General features: G+C 52.4%; 1 protein-coding gene across 1 annotated transcript; it reads right to left on the reverse strand.

The window, feature by feature from the left end:
* Window positions 1–744: 744 nt before the first annotated feature.
* LOC114224255 (vitamin D3 hydroxylase-associated protein-like) lies at window positions 745–18,232 on the reverse strand. The gene is given in 16 exon segments (XM_088023000.1): window positions 745–873; window positions 2,307–2,454; window positions 3,898–4,001; window positions 4,393–4,432; window positions 5,065–5,108; window positions 5,439–5,538; window positions 5,860–5,957; window positions 6,673–6,801; window positions 8,028–8,152; window positions 8,795–8,820; window positions 10,033–10,239; window positions 10,805–10,938; window positions 11,256–11,405; window positions 11,632–11,745; window positions 16,598–16,647; window positions 16,650–18,232. Coding segments are annotated over 16 exon segments (2,025 nt in total). The 5' UTR covers window positions 17,077–18,232.
* Window positions 18,233–19,361: the final 1,129 nt, after the last annotated feature.

The raw sequence follows: 19,361 nt of genomic DNA on the forward strand, positions 1-19,361 counted from the left end.
GAGGAGGCAGAAGGCACTTGAGGTAGAAAACCTCTCTGCCTGCCCCCCGCCCCCCCACCGCAACCATTTTCTCCTGGCCTGTTAGACCTCCCTCTTATGGGTGGAGAGAGGACAGAGCCAGAGCCCTAATAGCCCTGTTTGAGGAGAAACCATGAAGCTCCTTGTCCAGCAGAGATCTCAGGCTCTGTGGTAGAGCCTGGAAGAGGTAGAGGCCCCAGTGAGGTCAGCAATAGCCCTGTCTCACCTGCCCCTGGACATCCCAGATGCTTCCTTCTGTGGTAGGTGGAGTAAGGGCTTCCCTTCTGGCGTGATTCCTTCGTAGTTAAACTCTCAGGTCTTTTTCTGCCTGAAATTCCATCATTTGGGTTCAGAGGAGGTACTCAACAAATGTAGGATGGCTGGCTGACTATATAGGTGGATGGGGGGGATGGAGGAAATCTATTCCTCTGCATTGAGGTTTTAGCTCCAGAAAGTCTCTGCTATCGAGTACAGGGAGGAATGAGTCCATTAGTTTGCCGAGCTGGCTGGAAGTAGGACTGCAAAGAGCCCTTCACCCTGTGCCCCATCTCGGGCCAATCTGAGGAGTCCGTGTATTGAGTACCCATGCAGAAGGACAACAAAGAAAAGGAATCTGGTGGGCTTCTGGGAGGAGGAAACATGAGGCAGATAGAGTATTCACGAGAAGAGGCATCAGGAGCAGACTTGGATGAGGATGTAGGAAGGCCTCCAGGAGGAGTGGCCTAATCACTCAGGTCCCCTGTGGTTCTTGGCCAAGGTCTCCACCTCCTTCATGAACCGGAGACACAGCTCCTCTTCCCATGGCAGAGCAACGCCCTGCACAGCCACAGGAAGTCCCACGGATCCTTGTACCGCCTGCCCAGAGAGCGGGTGGGTGGGCTTAGAGCCTGCTCTCCGCTCACAGGCCCCGTGCCCAGCCTCCCTCACCACCCATCTGCATTAGTCCAAACATCTCATCCGCAATCTACATTAAGGTAGAGATGTCCTGGATCTCAGAGTCCCAGGCTTCCTCAGCTCTCAGGGAAACCTGGAAAAACTATTCTGACTTTATCTGTCTTTAGTTCTCCAGGGTTAAGATGCAAAACTTGCTCCCTGTGCAGACAGCTGACTACAATCATGAAATAAAAAAACAAGTATCCACCCAATGTTCTCAGCAAAGGAAAGAAGAATGTGCAAATCCCTGATCCAGAGCCCGGTCATACTTCTGCACTGAAAGAGGTACCTTGACCCCAAATGCAGACTCAGGAACATGGGGACTGAACCCAAGTGTCTGCCATGAAATCCAAACATACTTAGAGGCATTCAAACATGTTTCCATTGTTTTATGATGATAAGATACAAGCCCTTATCTGTCTTTGTCACGAGTCAAGTCAACTGGCTTCAAGTCCGGGCTCCTTCCACTTCACCTGCCTGTGTGGTGTGGTGGCATGGGTCAAATCTCTTAACCTATGTGTGCCCCCATTGCCAACTTCGTAAAACCTCACAGGACAGTTAGGGGATTTAATGATTTAATATATATACAGCACTTTTAAACAGTTCCTGGAACAGAGTAAGAGCTCAAGACACATTAGATAGTGTCATTATTATTATTTTCTCAGAATTCAGGTCAGCAGCTCCACTGGGCAACTCTAGCACTAAAATCAATTTCCAGAAAAGTAAGTTACTTAATGTCTGACTCAGACACATACATACTTTTCAGAGTCAGTCTCTCTCTCCCTCCCTTTCTCTCTGTCACCCAAGACAGGGTTGTTATTTTAGATCATGCATTAAATATGCACATGGAAATATTTCCTTTTGTGAAGCCAACTCTGAATTAGTAATAGTAGCATTAATTGGAACACTTCCTATATACAAAGCCTTATACTGATTGCTTCACTGTTTTTCCATTGAACCTTTAGGACAACCCTGCAGGGTAGATATTTTAATTCCCATTTTCCTGGCAAAGACGTTGAGGCTCAGAGAGGAGGAGTGTCCAGTCCAATTCCCTAGTAAGCTCCTAACCAGCAGCATTTGCTCTACTCTTCCTGCCTCTGGGGTCAACTTTCCCTAAGCAAGTGTCAAGAAGCCCGTGGTTTTGTAAAGTATCCTCCCTGGACAAGGACAGAGGCTGACTTGGAGCTCAGAGGGTGTGTCCTCAGAGATGGGATGAAACTGCAGCAGAAGTGATAAAGGATAGAACAGTAGGAATGACTGGCCCCACCCCACTCCCACTCACTCGGGCTGGGATGGAGGCAAGACTCAGTCCTGGCTTGTGTCCCTGGGGGAGAGGTATGGAGGGGGAAACTGACCTCCCAGAAAGATTTGTCAGAACTGTCTCCGTAGTATCCCTTGTAGAAGGCCAGTTCCTCCTCGTCCTGCAGCGTCACCGCGGTGACCGGCACCACGCCAGCGGGGAAGTTCAGGACATTGTACAGGCTCCAGTAGGAGGAGACATCCGTAGGAAGATCCCGGCCAGCCCAGGTCAGGGGACGAAAGAGGCAGGTGGGGAAGAGTGTTGGGTGAGCGCCCCCTCGGGGTCCTTCTCGGAACTGCAGCCCTCTGGGCTTGCAACGTTGCCCGTCTGGGACCAGGAATCCACCTGACCACCGCCTCCTGCTCGCCCCACAGTGGAGGGAAGGAGAGGATGGATGCTATCGAAGCCTTCCTCAGTGCCAGGCACTGTGCTGGCCTCTCTCTGTTACTGATTCCTTGAGTCCTCTCCACCCCTGTGAGGCGGACTTGACTCTTCCCTGTGTACAATGAGGAAACGGAGGTGGTTGACAAGTTAGCTGGTTTTTCACAGACCACACGGCTGAGGATGGCTGAAGCGTGCAGGGAGGGCAACCCTGAGTTAAAAAGGCAGCTCCCCTGCAGCAGCCACCTGTTTGCAGGGAATGAGTGACAAAGAAGGGGCGGTGATGTCAGCAGAGGACATTGATGCAGGGCCAGGTGTGGGATGTGCATTTGGGCAGCCACTGTGGGGGGACCCAGGGAAGAGGAGTCCAGGCTTGAGGTGGGTTTTCATTCTGCACTGATAACACCTCTGAGACCTGCTCCTGTGCTGGGCAGGGGCCCCAGCATTGGCCCAGAAACTGCCTTGTGCCGAGGCTTCATTTCAGGGGGGCTAGGCCAAAGCCACCTTTTAAAGCGGGGCAGCAGGAAGTCCGTTAAGGGTGAATGCATACGCTAAGTGGAAGAAGCCAGACCCAAAAGCCTCCTTCCTTCTGATTCCATTTACGTGAAATCCCAGAAAAAGCAAAACTATAGTGACAAAAAGCAGCCCAGTGGTTGCAGTTTGCAAGGATAGGGAGAACTGCAAAGGGCCATCAGGGAAATTTGGTGGGTGATAAAAATAGTCTATCTTTTTATTATGGCGGTAGTTACACAATTGTATGCATTTGTTAAAATTTATCAAATTACACTCTGAAAGTTGGTGGGTTTCACTGCATGGGAATTATATTTCAGTAAAGTTCATTTTTCTCCTTTTTTAAGTAAGCTCCATGCCCAACAGGGGGGCTTGAACTCATGACCCTAAGATCCAGAGTCCCATGCTCTACTGACTGAGCCAGTCAGGCGGCCCTCAATAAAATTCATTTTAAAAGTGAATGGAAATTGGGAGTGTCCGCTCACAGGTACAGGGTTTATTTTCAAGATAACGGAAATGTTCTGGAATTAGGTAGCGGTAGTAGTGGCACAGCATTCTAAATACATTCAAAACCACGGAATTGTACACTTTAAAATGGTGAATTTATGTTATCTGAATTTTACCTCAATTTAAGAAATTTTTTTTTTCAATAGTGAATGGTAACAGAGGTCAAGGCCACAGAAGCTGTGGCAGGACTCTGAAGTCCTGGGCTCTGGGTCTCAACGCCATCAGGACCCAGGTTCGTCTCACCTAATGCCATGCTAGAATGGTCTGTAGAGAAGGCAGGGGTTAGCGGTGGTGTCAGCAGAACATCCAGGTCCAAGGACCTCCACTTGGCTATGAACTCTTGCTAATACTCCTGCAGGAACAGGGAGGGGTGGGAGGGGTAAGACCAGCAGAAGTCACTGTTTGCAAGGCAAGGTCAGGTGCTGCCAGGCCCAGTGGCATTCAACATCAGGAAGAATTCCCAGGCTGTGAGATGTACCCTAAGATATCTGGGGCACGGGAGGAGGGGTCAGGGCCTTCCCGGGGGCTGAGGTGAAAGGATGGGAAGAGGAGTCTCCGGCTGCAATTATTTGGGAACAACGTATCATCCTGGCCCCAAAGAGATGGACTAAATTAACCTCCCATGTCCCCAGGCCTCCCCATCCAGGTGTAGCCCACCCCCAATCTGGCCAGTCCTGTCACCACCCAGGTCTCTGCTGCCCCTGCTCCAGCAGTCCCTTGAGGTCTCTTCAGGCACACATCACCTCCACTGCTGTGTGATGTTCCCGCAGTTTTTTGGGAGTCCTGGGGGAATAAAGAAGACACAGAAGTCCAAAGGTCAGCATGGGAGGACTCCCTTTTATACAAATTGGGACATTACAACCAAGAGCTAGAGCCTAGTCTCCGTGCAAGCTGCAAGTCAGCTGATGGGCTGGGAATGACCCTGTGTCTTGTTCACTGACCAAAACACCTTGCCTGTCCAGTGCTCCCAAGAGTCCACACCCTCTGGTCAATGCCCCACCCACCAGCCACAGGGACTCCAAGCTCCCCCCAAAACCACAGGTTCTTCCCCTAACCTGAGGCCCCCGGTCAGCCCTCGGGCTACTCCAGCCCCAATTCCAACCTTAACCCCAACCCAAACCCAAACCCAATCTCAACTCAGGCCCAACCTTTACCCCAGCCTAAGCTAATTCTAGCCTGAGCTCAGAGCTTAACTCCAAATCAAACCCCAGCCCCAAAGTAGCCCCAATCTCAACCTCACTCAAAAGCCTAAATTTAACCAGTGTCAGATATAACCCTAAAAACCTAATTAGATCCCAAAGTCTAAACAGCCCTTGCCCCCAGTGGATGCCAACTCTAGCCACATGGCCCTTACTTAATTCCCCCCACCCCGTAGAAGATGCCTGTGAGCTTCACCTGAGGAGACTAGCACTCACCCCATTCCACGAATCTCTTTCAACTTCTGGCTAGCTCAGGGCTCCTAGAGATGAGGAGAGAGGGAGAGACCCATTCAGAAACCACAGGGCAACACCAGTCTGCCCAGAATTAGGGTCCAGAAAAAGCAACTCTGCAGAAGCTTCTACTCCTCCGCAAGCCTTTAGCCCCCTCTAGGCCCCCACCCCCTCTCTAAAACCCCTTCCTCTTTCTGAGATGCACCCCTCTCTCTAAAAGCACCGCTTTCTTTTGGCCCCCATCAGCCTTTTCAGTTCCTCTTCTCTGAGCCCCCACTACTCTCTGGGCCTCATTCTGAGTCCTCTTCTGAGGGCTTCTCCCCTCCTGAATGCCTCCCCCACCTTCGGCCCACACTCACTATGTACTTCAGGATATAGGCCAAGAAACTCTTGAGAGGGTCCGGCAGGCGGAGCACGTTGATCACTGTCTTTATGCAAGGGTCCACAATGTCCCCCTCACTGAGGAACCACAGACACGTATCCGGTCAGTCACAGCATTTCAGCCATCGACTGGCTCTCGTCCCCACCCAACTCCCACTCCAGAGGGAAGCCATGGAAGGAGGTGTGACCCAGAGGAACACTTCTTTTCCCACCAGCACCACCCCTGGAACACACACATCCTGAAGACGGGGACCGGGTTGCTGACTTGCTGTTTAAGGTCACACAATTAACCAGAGGCATCCCACCAGCCCAGGCCCACACAGTCCCTTCCTAGGGCTCAGGTCACCACCAGCCCTGTCCCCAGCCCCATGCCCTACATCTGAGTCCTGACAAATGCACAGCTTCTCCAGAAGGGTGGCCCCTCCATCAGCAAACAGACCTCCCATGAGCAGGTGCTCGACAGCATACTCTATACGGGGGACGGAGAAGGGGATGACCTGGGAGACAGAGGCTGAGTCAGGGCCTGGAGCGCTTCCCACCCCGCCCGGGATTCTCTGCATCCCTCAGGATTTAAAGAGAGGATAGCACATCACCACCGTCTCCATCCACCTGAGACCCTCCGCTGCCATGACACTCCCTCACCCCCCACGGAGACGCCATGGCAGTCAAGCAACCCTCATTTCCTGCCTGCTCCACTGTGATCCTGCCCCAGGCCATGTGTTTCACATATGTGAGCTCATTTAACCTTCACAGCCGCCCCGTGTGGTAGAAAACTGAGGCTCAGGGGGGTTATGAGGCTGGTCCAAGATTACATATGTCGCCAACCAGCAATTCTCAAAGGGGAGGCAGGACCAGGACAAGCCAATGGGTGTGGGAGGCAGGGGTTGGGGGAGGAAAGTGATTTTGAGGACAGGAATCTCCTCACAGCCATTTGATAGATGCAACAGAAACCCAGGCTATAAGAATTATGGGAGTGAGTCCCTGAGTCCCCATCCCTGAAGGGGGAAACCGCAAAACCTTGATGCCTTCCTCACAGGATGGGCCCACCCTGCCCCCACCTGCAGCCCATCAGTTTTCTCCAGGAAACTTAGGGGAAACACAGTGATGTTAGCACCTCAGACTCAGATATAATTTCCTTCCTCTCCAAGAATGGCCCAGCCCAACATCCTCACCAGTATGGCTTCCCTCCCAATCCAGGCTAAGCAAGCCTACCTGATGTCCTCCTGCAGCCTGGAGCAGCCTGGAGGTGAGCCTCATGGCCCTGGCCATGCTAGGAGTTGGCTGGGCGAAGCCATCTGATTCACAGTAGCCAATTCGAAGGGGCTGGTTACTGGAGTATACCTGTGGGCAAGAAGAGCTGGTGGGTCTCAGAAGACACTGAGGCCTCTTCAAGAGCCAGACTGGGACCTTGGGCCACAGCTGTCTTCAACCCAGGGGAATCTACAGAAACTCCCTAAGACCCCCTTGGAGCCTCTCTATGTACTTTCCAGGCTCTAGGTCCTCTGGAGAAACCCCTGGAAGGGCAAATGGATGGGGACATGATTGAGGGGATGCAGTAGATAGGCAGATAGATGGTAGATAGATTCATGAATGAGTGGGTGGGCATATGTATGAGATGGTGAATGGATGGGTGGGCAGAGGATCAAATGGATAGATGGGTGGGTGGAAGAATGGGTGGTTGGAATTGAGGGGGGGCAGGTAAGTAAGTAGGTGAATAGACACAAAGACCCTTAAGCTAAAAAACAGCCAGAAGAGGATGGAGATGGAGAAATTAGTAGAGGCAAATAATGGGTGACAGAAAATGATCACAGGTTGATTGTATTAGGATGTGTGTAGAGATCAGATGAGTAGACATCGACTGAATGGTAGACAGAGACTTTCCCTATGGAGAGGGTTCTAGAGCAGATAGGGCTGGGTTCAAAGCCCAACTCTGCCAGTTACTAGCTATGTGATCATAGGCAAGTCACTTCATTTCCCCTCAGTTTCCTTGCCTGTAAATGAGAAGCACAATGCTCACTCTATAGAGTGAGTATTAGGATGAACTACAAAGAGCCTGCACATAGTAGGTACCAATAAATGTTGAATAAACTATTGAATAAATGAAGCCTGCCAAAGCTGGCAGGGCCTGGAGCAATCTTCTGGTCCAACCTCTTTATTATACCACTGGGGAGACTGGGGCCTAAAAAGAGATGTGACTTGGCCGAGGTTACCTAGAGGACTGGAAGCCCAGCTTAACCAGATAGTGGCTAGATGAGTGGATGGATGGGGAGACTCTCTAAACCATACTTGCTGAATGTCATGTCTGTGTGTGTGTTGGGACTATGACGATGGAGTCCCTCTCTGGGGGCAGTATTAGCTATGGGTCCAAGGAGCTGGGAGGCCAAAGCAGCTGTTGTCCAGCAGAGATGGGAAGTGAATATGACTGAACATGTGGGCTTCTTGGTCACTGTACCCTGGGCTGGGAAAAGCGGTCTTCATAGAAGATGGTCAGATGGTAGACATGTCAACGAGGAAAGAAAGGAGCGGAGAGGTGGGAGTCCTCCAGGCCTGCTCCGCAACCAGCTCACCTCCTCCCTGAAGGGCATGAAAGGCACAGCGGGGTCCAATCGGTGCATGTCTTCACTTAGCAGGGCTCGCATACACAGCACCAGGCTCTCCACATCCCGGGCTATGGGGCCACCCACTGTAGTCACTGAACAGAAAGGAGGCAGATTTCTCTCATCCCTTCTGCTCTGGGGACCCCCACGGCCTGGCCTCAGAGGGTGGGGCCCAAGACCATGATCAGGGTCAAAGGGTCCTGGGACCAACCTGGGTCAGGGGTTGGGGACAGGCAGAGTTGGCACACCAGCCAAAGCATCTCCGGTGCCTGACAGGAGAATCTTAGCTGGGGCAGAACATCAAGAGACAAGTAGGAGAGACTAAGGCTAGATAGTAGGAAGCACTTCTCACTGGACTTGGGGGGAGGCCAGGTGGGAGCCATGCTATCCCTTCAGATTGCTTTATCACTGGTGGGGCTAATCTGAGATAGGGGCTGAGTGAAATGTCCTTGGGAGGAAGGCAGACAGGTTATCTTTGAATGGGTGTAGCCACGGGCACAGTCAGCTTACCTGATTTCTTTTTTTTTTTCCCAAAGATTGTATTTATTTATTCATGAGAGACAGAGGGAGAGAGAGAGAGAGAGAGAAGCAGAGGGAGAAGCAGGCTCCCAGGGAGCAGGGAGCCCGATGCGGGACTCGATCCAGGACCCTGGGATCATGACCTGAGCCGAAGGCAGACGCTTAACCATCTGAGCCACCCAGGCGCCCAGCTTACCTGATTTCTTGACTTTCTTGACCCACAGCAGAGGCGATTCCAGAGTAGCTGCACAACCCCGCCCACCCAGAGTCCCGCTCAGCCCTTGAAGGGACCGGCCTGAGAGCCGAGGCTTTAGTAGCCAGCCAAGCACTCCCCCAGGAACCAGCACCCAGCAAGAGGAGCTGCTTCAACCCTGTCGTGACCCCTACTGCCCACAGCATTAAGTCTGATCTCTTTGACTGCCTTCAAGGCTCTGGAGTATCAGCTCCTTCCACAGCATCCCCTTCTAGACCTTCCACACACACATATTACTCCAGGCAAAGTAAGTTGCTCACAGTTTACAGCCTTCTAGACTCTACGCCATCTCTGCATATCCATCCTTCAAAGCCAAGCTCAGATTCTGCCTCTTCCAGGAAGCCTTTCCTTCCCTTGCCCTGCTTCTGAAAGTTTAAAGTCTAGGCTTTTAATAAATCTCTGTTGAAGAAAAGGTCAGCTTCATCCTGTGAATTCCCACAAGCTTTGACCCTCTCTTAGAGCCCCATCACTTTCTGACTCAGCCATTTGCATGTCTAATAGCACAACAAGGGCAGGTACTAGGTCTGAGAGTGTTCTGTGTCCCCAGCACAAGGGCCACCACAGTGTAGGTACTCGGCGGGGGGGAGGGGGAGGCTGAAAGATAGGTGATGAAGGAACAGAGGCAGTGGATGGATGGGGAGATAAATGGATGAGTGAATGAATTAACGAATGAAAGGAAGAATGTGTATAAATTTGTCAAGGGCTGGGATATTTGTCCTTTTGTTTACCGATATATCCCAAGTACCTAGTACAGTGTCAGTCACAAAGTAAACACTCAATAAATATTTGTTAGATAAATTAAATGGTGGATGAATAGTGAAATTGACTGATGGATAGAGACCGGGATTGTGATTGCATAGGTGGATGAATAGGCAAAGGATGGATAGCTGGGAAAAGGGATGGACCAATGAGTGACTAAGGGAACAGGTAGGTAGATGGGTAGATGTAAAGACAAATGAATTAATGAACAAATGAATTAATGAATGAGTAGAAGGTCTTTTCTACTGCCACCTATACCAGACACGGTGTGCTGATCTGGGGCTGAAGCAGGAGTATTTGAAGCCCTCCTAACTTTAGCCACTTCCCCTAGTACTGAGGTGAGTGGATAAGAGTTGATGTGCCAAACAGGCCCCTCTACTCCCCCAGACTTCTGTTCCCCTAGGCTGGGCTGAGCCCCCCGCCCCCATCACCAGCACCAAGTACCTGAGGCAGTATCCCGTGGTCTGGAAGCCACAGACCCCACAAAAGCTGGCTGGTATGCAGATGCCGCCAGCAGTGTCGGACCCCATGCCCAGGATGGAACCCCCTTGTGCCAGCATGACTCCCTCACCCCCTGAGGAGCCCCCACGTGTCTTCTTTAAATTCAGAGGGTTCAGGGTCCGTCCATAGATGGGGTTGCTGCAATAAAAGCTGACGGAAACAGAAGAAAAGGGGTTGGGAGGTGAAAGTTTAACTGGGGAAACGTCCCTCCCCGTGTAGAGACTGACCCCCTCAGGAGTCAACCCCGGGCCTGCTTTGGCTCGCATGCTCCTCCCCAGGGCTGAGCCCTCCTGGTCTCCTTTACGGCTGAGGTGAGGGCCCACTGCCACAAGGAAGACCAAGAGTGGACACCAACCACAACTCCTAACCTAAGGACAGGAGCCCCCAGCCCTGCTGTCAGAATTGGGAACAGGTTCCTCACAACAGTAGGCACGCTGAATGCTATGGGAGAGGAGGGAAAAGCTAGATAAACACAAAGATGAAACTCTTCAGAACCCCAGAGCCTGAGGGCCTGGAGAGACGATGAAGTCTACCCACACATTATAAGATGAGGAAACCGAGGCTCAGGGGGCAGGAAAGACTTGCCCAAGAACCTCGGTCCTCACGGTCTGCTTGACTGGCCCTCAGCTCACCCTCTGCCCTGAGTCAGGCCTTTACGTTGCTGTCAGTGCTGGGCCCACCTCCAAACCCAGCCCCGCCCACCCACTTCAGAGACCTGAGCAGTGTCTGGGGGATGATGGTCTTAACGAAGGGAATAGCTCCCTGAGCCTTGAGCGCTTTCACAATGACCCCATCCTTGGCCGTGGGCTTCTCCAGGAACTGAGCCAGGCCACACACAGAGTCATGGCCCTGCAAGGAAGTGACATTAGCCCACAGAGGTCAGGATGCAACCACCCAGTGGACAGACTCTCCTCCTCACTCTGCTCCCGCTCCACGCATTGTCACGGCCTCTGAGACGCACGTGCTGCCCCCTTAGGAGAATTCACCCAAGTGGCAGAAGACCATGGTGGGTCAGAGCCAGACTACTGGGTTCAGCTCCCAGCTGCCACTTTCTAGTTGTGCTTCCTTGATTACATAACTCGCCCAATGTCACACACTCAGAGGCTCACAGGCTCAGTGACGTATGGGCACACACACATACGTGTATGCATGTGAACCCGGCCCACCTTGCAGTCATAGGTGTCCTTGGGGCTGATGGGGACCCCATAGAGAAGGCCTCTCTCAGTCTTCTTGAGCTTCTTCAATACCTGCAGTTCCTCCTCACGCTCGCCCAGGAAATCCGTCAGGCAGTTTACCTTCTTATGTACCTTCAGGGCCTGAGCAACATTGAAGGAGACCAGATAAGGGGCTCAGGTTGAAGCCAGACATGGGGTACTCAGTCACCCACCACCCTGACTCAGAGCAGAATAGAAATGACCAATGACTGTGGCATGTACCCCCCTCCCAAGCCAGCTATAGTGCCATGATGTTACAACGGCCCCCACGTCTTGTGAGGAAGACAACAGGTGACAGCCCCCACCCCACTCCTGACCCAACCCCCACCTCCTCTAAGTAGCTAGAGAGGATGCTCTCCAGACTGAGCTCTTCATCCTGCAGCTTCTGGGCCAGACTCTCCAGGGGCACCTCCAGGATGGCCTTGGGGTTCAGGGAGGGTTCCTGTGGAGATGGGAGGTCAGAGGTCAATGACTGATTCGCTCCAGTCCACTCGCACACACTCAACATCACCTCCCCACACCCCACCTGATACGCAGTTGCACACCCATCCATGTGTTGCACACGCTCCTGGACTCATCCTTAGCATGAAGAACATTTCCTGATCGGTCTCCAGGTTGGCATGAAAGTCCTGGATGTTCCCTATGTCTCTGCCTCCCCAGTGCCCATGGGCACAGAGGAGGGCCTGCCCCCTTGTGTTGCTACCCAGAAGGGGCACAACGGCAGTGGGCGTGACTCTATCTGCACGTTTTGGGACTCAGGGGTTATGGAAGTGAGGTTCATCTCTGTAGGGTTTGCCTTCAGGGGGGCACCCCAACATCCCAACTTTCCTTCTTATCCAGCCTTCCCATTCCTGGTGATCTGACCTGGGGAAGGGCATCTTAGTGCCTGAGCTCAGAACTCCCCCACCTGTATGCCTCAAGGACTTTCAGAAGGGCCCAGACATGGATCCCTCTAGAATAGAGTGGGCAACTGGCTAGAATGCACCTCAATGGCTGCATTGTGGCTAAAAGGAAATCCTTCTGAGTCACTTAGCAAAAAGCCACTCCCACAAGTTTCCCACCACCCCCAGCTGCCCTAGCCCCTGCCATGGGACTCTGCCCTCTCTTCACAGTCCAGCAGGTAAAAGGTTAATGCCCGGCCCAGCAGGGACTCTCAAGGCACAGCCCCTGATTCCCTCAAGGACTCTGAAGAGCCAGCTTGAGCTCATCGCTTGCCCTGCTCCCCCCAGCCCTAAGGAGCCCCAGTAGGACCCTCCAGGGACCATCCCAGCACATGCTGACCCCCAGGCACACCCCAAGACTACCTGTCAGCCCCCAATTCCTACATATCTACCTGGAGAGATGACACCCCTCTGGGCAAGTGCCCAGTATCCATCTGGACCCCTGAGGTTACCGCTCCCCTGCAGTTGTCCTCACATGGCCACTTGTAAAAATGGAAGCCTCTCAGGGAGCTGGGGAGAGGTGGGGAGAGCAAGCAGAGGGAGCTCATGGCCACTGGAGGCGGCTGCTGGGACTGCCCCTTTGCTGGCATGGCAGGCACTCCAGTGACTTGGTGGGCTGGGCGGGGCTGCCAAGGGCCCAGTAATACAGCCACCAGCCCAGTTAGTGTTCCTTCCGTAATAGAACAAATTCATCGAAACTCACCAAATGCCTGCCCAGCAAGGATAACATTAGTTTTATCATTACTACAGTGAGAGCTAGTGAATCGTGTAAGACTGATGAATCACAGACCTTACCCCTGAAACAAATAATACGTTATATGTTAATAAAAAATAAAAATAAAAAATAAAGTGAAAGGTCTCACTTAGGTAGTGCTTGCTGCGTACCAGGCACCACTGTAAACATTATGAACTCGCTCGAGTACTATAATTATAATCATCACCCCATTGTAGAGATGAGGATGTTAAGGCACAAAGGAGTTTTTTTAAAAAATAGATGCATCAGGGGCACCTGGGTGGTGTAGTCGGTTGGACGACTCTTTTTTATTTTTTTAAGGTAGACTATTTTTTCTTAAGATTTTATTTATTTATTTCCAGAGAGACAGTGAGAGAGAGAGAGAGAGCAAAAGCACAAGCACAGGGAGCGGCAGGCAGAGGGAGAAGCAGGCTCCCTGCTGAGCAAGGAGCCCGATGTGGGGCTCGATCCCAGGACCCTGAGACCATGACCTGAGCCGAAGGCAGCCGCTTAGCCGACTGAGCCACCCAGGCGTCCCTTATGATGGCATTCTAATAACAATATTTATGACTTAGCTGACAACAGAGATGCTTGATTAATAGAATCTCAGCATTAGAACAGCTAGAGGATTGTGAGTATAATTGCTACAGGTTTGGCAGAAGCCAAGCAAGGACTCAATACAAGGAGTGACATCAATGATGTCGACAGAAAGTCTCTATTTAATGAGACTACAAGTCACCTAATGACTCTCGGTTTATTGGGAGAGCTTTGAAAGACAGGGAAATCTTCCGAAGATGTGAGCCACATCAAAAGATCCCCACAAGTTTTCTATAAATTAACAGATCACTTGGAAATTATTAGGATAAGTTGATAGAAGAACTGAGCCTCAACTTATTTCACTTTCAAGTCATTTTAACATATACTTTGGTTTAGAACAAATCCCCCTCCTGCCACGTCCCACGGCTCCACAGCCCCATCTGGCCTTCTCCACACTCACTGGTGCTGCCTCCTATCATGGTTTAAAAATCAAAGAAAATATATTTTAAAGTTGTTAGTTAATTGATGTATTATTAATGTTTCCAAAGCAGTTGTGAAACATGTTTAATATCGTCAAAACCTTCAACCGTCAGGGGGGCTTATGTCCTCCTGAGGTGACCAGAGCTTCCTAGCCAGCAGCCTTCAGCCATGAGCAGCTTGTCCATTTACCCCGGTGGACTCTGAGTATTATTTTCTATGCGCTCTACAGAAACACTGCCTTATCTCAGGCTTTTCTCTCTCCGGAACTGTCTTTCCTCTTCCTTCCTCCTTTTGGAAAACTCCTACACATCCTATAAGGCTCAGCTCCAACACCACCTCTCCATGAAGCCTTCCCCACCCAACCCTCTCCAGATGGACCAAAGCCCTTCCTGCCGGGTCCCATAGTTCCATGGGCATTTGGCCCTCACCACACTCAGCTGAGCTGCCTCCCATCACAGTTTGCATAGCTCTGCATGCACACACAGTTTGCATGCACACACCATGCTACACTCAGACCGGGAGCATCTTTAAGGCAAGTTGAAGTCAGATGTCAGATTCATCCTGATTATGAATCTGTATCCAAGGCCCAGCAAAAGGCAAGACCAGAGGAGCCCTCTATAAGATGTTGCTAAGTTGAACCGAATTGGATTTGTTTGAACCCTGCCAGGGTTTGACCTATGTCTCAGCCTCCTACCTCCCTGGGACATAAAGCTGGACACCTGAGGCCTTGAGGGTATCCTTGGCAGAGGGGAAGGTGCCCAGGATGGACCTGTGTAGCTTTGTTGGGAAGAGAATAAGGTACTGAATGCCAAGAGGTCTGTAGCCTTGGGGGAAAGCTGGAGACACCAGGGACGACCTCATCCCTTCCACTCCTCCAGCCAAGCAGACCCACACCACCCCCACCAGGTACCCAGCCCAAGAGCTCTACATACCAGATGCCCACACATATACCAAGCAGATGCCCAGACCTACACAGAAGCAGATGTCCTCACACGTCAGACACCTGACCACACAGGCACATGCTCAACCAAACATTCAGACCCAAACCAGCCACACATATCTAGATGTACACACTCCCATCTGTAACACAACACATACACACCCAGCCAGGCACACACACCACAAGCCCATAACCAAACACAAGCAGCACACAGCCAGGCACACCACTCAACCAGCACACAATAACAAGGCAGCAGGAGGCACCCATAAGCAGGTTCTGGTGTGTGCAGTGAAGGAACCCAAATACACCACCGTGCACATGCATGCACACACACACACACACACATGCACACGAATCCTCTCCATCACACTGATTCACCACAGCAACCCCGTTAGCCCAGATTTCTTGCTCACCAACCAGGGAGGGGCAGCTGCTCTCTGGGGGCAGATTGATTTATCCAACTAATTAGCCCCAATTAATATTAATACACATTCTCAGGAACTGCAGCAGCTCGGGCAGAGAAGCTGCCCCTTGGGGCCATCAATCACCATCCAGGGGACGGCAGAGGACATTCAGGAGCTCCAGAGCATGGGGATAGCACCTCAGGCATTATCCCCAGCCCCCACTCCCAGAGCTCCCAGGGAGTCTGCCACCATCAACCACAGTTGGGGACCCTAAGATACCATGAGCCCACCCCTCGTAGGGCAGTTGGGGAGCCCAGGAAGGGGCTGTCACGTCTTCCAGGCCCCACAGCAGACCTCAAACACAATGGAAGGTGGGCCGCCTCTCCTTCCCATCCTGCTCTCTGCTACTCTAGGCAGGTTCTGCTGCGACACCCACAGCTCAGTCCCTTCACCTTCAAGTCCCAGCCCAGCCGCGATGATTGACCCAGTGCCTTGAAATGTCCCCACCTAAGCTGTCAAAAGTCCCTTTTAAGACACAGAGCTTCCTGGGAGGACCCCATCTCCAGTGACCACCCTGTGCTTTGCATGTATCAGGTGCTCTCAAACATTTGCAGAACCCGGTGGCAGGGGGATGGGAAGGAGAACGTGTAGACCCGGGTTCCTGTGTCAGTGGGGTGTGGGAGTACTCAGGGGCTAAAAGAGACCTGAAAGAAGACCTCCTCCCTCCAATTGCTTCCATCAGTTTATCTTATTTCTTTTCTTTTCCTTTTTTTTAAAGATTTTATTTATTTATTTAATTGACAGAGAGAGAGGGAACACAAGCAGGGGGAGTGGGAGAGGGAGAAGCAGGCTTCCTACTGGGCAGGGAGCCCGATGCAGGGCTCGATCCCAGGACTCTGGGATCATGACCTGAGCCGAAGGCAGCCGCTTAACCACTGAGCCACCCAGGCGCCCCCCTGGGGCGCCTATCTTATTTCAACAAAAAGCTCGAGTGAACACCCGCCACGTTACTGAGTCCCGTGCGGGCACTGGGAGAACAAAGAAAACCCACGGCCCCCAATCTCATTGGGTTGGAAGTACATGGATGGAGGAGGAACTGACAGCAATACAAAAAGCCAGCATGGGGAGAGCTGGGGGTAGGGGGCTGTCCGCCGCCCCAGGCTCCTTGTCTTCTGAAGGGGATGGGGCAGTGGTCCTGAGGTGAGACCCGCCTATTGGGATGGAGGGCTGGGGGGCCTCCGGGAGAGGCGTCCACTCACCTGCTGCCGGAGACGCTGGGCCAGGGCCTCCATCTGCTGCAGTGCCACCCCCTACGCTTCTGTGCCCCGGGGATCTTGCTTCGTGCTGGAGCATGCTGCCAGAAGAGCAGGGCAGCCCCCAGCAGGGCCAGCAGGAGTACCAGCAGCCAACCTACCCCCGGCATCAGGGAACCTGTGTGGATAGAGCAACTGTTTCCTCGAGGGCCCTGCCTGCTGACTGGCCAGCTAGATGCTCGAGCGCCCTCCCACAGCTGGCGCATCAAGGGGCCGAAGCCAGCATGACCCTGCACGGCGCAGAAGCCAAACTCCTCCCACCTGGTTCCTGGCCCTACCTGGACTTCCTGGAGACAAAAGCCCTCGTGCCTCGGGCAATGCAGAGGAAGAGGCTTGGGCAGAGACCAGCCTGAAGAGGAGCCCACGCCTGCAGGTGGGCAGGGGACCAGGCTCTGATCGGACCTCCTCACACACTTCTCCCCCATCCTGCCCCTCAAACACCCCACCAGAACCCTGGTGTGACCTGTGGCAGTTCCTAATGGAGTTGTCCCTGGGGGTTCCCGTTTCTTCCAGGATAATTGCCCACCCCCTGAACACAGTTCACAGGCTATATAGAGGTGGACCGAACAGGCTCACTCTGGAGGGTGTCTGGGGCCCAGGCAGAGAAGAAAGCAGGGACCCTGGTGGGAGCAGGCATCAGCCCCAGGGGAAATGATGCCAGGAAGTGAGGACCGAGGCAGGCGGGCAGAGCCCTCACCCCTGCCTCTGTTACCCTCACTAGGCTCTCATTCCCGACTGTAACGCAAGGCCACACTTGGGATCCTGGGACTCCAGCCTCCCCAGTCGATTGGTTCTCCCTTCCAATCTTCTCATTGTTCCAGGAGCTCCCTATAGGCCGCGGGAGCAGTGGAGAGGAGTATGAGCCTAGGGAGGTGAGGAGGTGCAAATGGCTCCCTGGAGGAGGAGCAGAAACAACGGGAAGATACGGGGCAGCAGAGGAGGAGGGATTGGTTTGGGAGCCCTCTGGCTCTTGCTGGATCTTCTGGCCCAGTCCTGTCTCAGAGGGAAGAGAGGAGCGACCCATCACAACTGAGGCTGCCAGTCATTGGGACCAGGAGTGGTGGTTCCGCCCTTGAGACGGGGACATTGGAAGCAGAATTGGTGGAAAGGAGATGTTTGTGGTTGGTAATGTTGAGTCTGAGCACCTGAGGGTTGCCCAGGGCCAAATGTGGAGTTAGCAATTGACCTGTTGGTCACAACCCAAAGGGTAACCCCAAGGTCATCCACCCTCTAATACTCTGTGTCCTCACCAACAGGTCTCTGGAACTAGCCCCTCTCATTGGCAAACTCCCCAGGTCCTTCCTCCTCTTTTCAGACCATTTCCTTCCCCCATACCAAGGCCTCCCTCGCTGAACCCTGGCTCTCCCCTGATGGCTCAGCTCCCCCAGGAAATCTAGCATCCCTGCCCCTTACAGCACCCTAAATCTTGCTACATCCTTTCTCAAGTTGCACCCCTCCATTAGCACATCACCCCATTTTATTTCTTCATCCGCACTTACCATTAGCTGAAATTATCGTTTACTTATTCCTTACCTCCCTCCCTAGAAAGTAAGTTCCATAAAAGCAAGGACCTTGGGGCATCTGGGTGGCTGTCGTTAAGCAGCTGCCTTCGGCTCAGGTCATGATCCCAGGGTCCTGGGATCGAGCCCCGCATTGGGCTCCCTGCTCGGCGGGAAGCCTGCTTCTCCCTCTCCCACTCCCCCTGCTTGTGTTCCTGCTCTCACTATGTCTCTCTCTGTCAAATAAATAAATAAAATCTTAAAAAAAAAAAAAAAGCAAGGACCTTGTCAGCCCTTTTCAAAATGCCTGGCACAGAGCAGGTGCTTGGTAATACTTTTTTTTTTTTTAAGATTTTATTTCTTTACTTGTCAGAGAGAGAGAGAGCGAGAACAAGCAGGGGGAGTGGCAGGCAGAGGGAGAAGCAGGCTTCCCTGCTGAGCAAGGAGCCCGATGTGGGACTCAAGACCGGATCCTGGGATCATAACCTGAGCCGAAGGCAGACACTTAACCGACTGAGCCACAGTAATACTTCTTAAATGGAGGAATGATAGGTGGGTTGAGCCCTTCATTCCCACCTTTTCCTCTACGTGTTTCTGCTGGCTCCTTCCTAGCAGCATTTAACACGCTTAAGTCTCTCTCATAAAAAAAAAAAGAGGGGGTGCCTGGGTGGCTCGGTTGGTTAAGCATCTAATTCTTGATTTCAGCTCAGGTCGTGATCTCAGGGTTGTGAGATGAAACCCCATGTCAGGCTCTGCACTGGGCGTGAGGACTGCCTGGGATTCTCTCTCTCCCTCTCCCTCTGCTCCCCCTTTCCCCACTCACTCTCTCAAAAAAAAAAAACAAACAAGAAACAAGCCTTCACTGGATACCTACTGAGTACCAGGCACCTTGGTGGGTACTGGACACATGAGAGCAAATCCCACGCACCCCGACCCCAAATGGCCTCCCCGGCCTAAGACACCCAGGGTTACCACTCCCAAACTCTGTGGTGGGAAACTTGAGGAGGGGGCAGCCCAGGCGGGCTGGTAGGCTCTGGACTTGATTATGTGGGTGTCTCTTAAGGGTATGGCAGATCAGATTGCACTGGTGTGTGCCTGGAGTGACACACCCCAGGGTCTTTCCTTGGCCTTGATCCGATCAATATATTTATTGGTGACTTAGATGAAGTTAAAGAGGTCTAGTGCTCATACTTGTGGATGGACAAGCTGAG

The sequence above is a fragment of the Eumetopias jubatus genome, unplaced genomic scaffold, assembly GCF_037043125.1.
Source record: "Eumetopias jubatus isolate StellerSeaLion01/CBP00866 unplaced genomic scaffold, mEumJub1_p1.0 scaffold_4, whole genome shotgun sequence".
Lineage (NCBI taxonomy): Eukaryota > Metazoa > Chordata > Mammalia > Carnivora > Otariidae > Eumetopias > Eumetopias jubatus.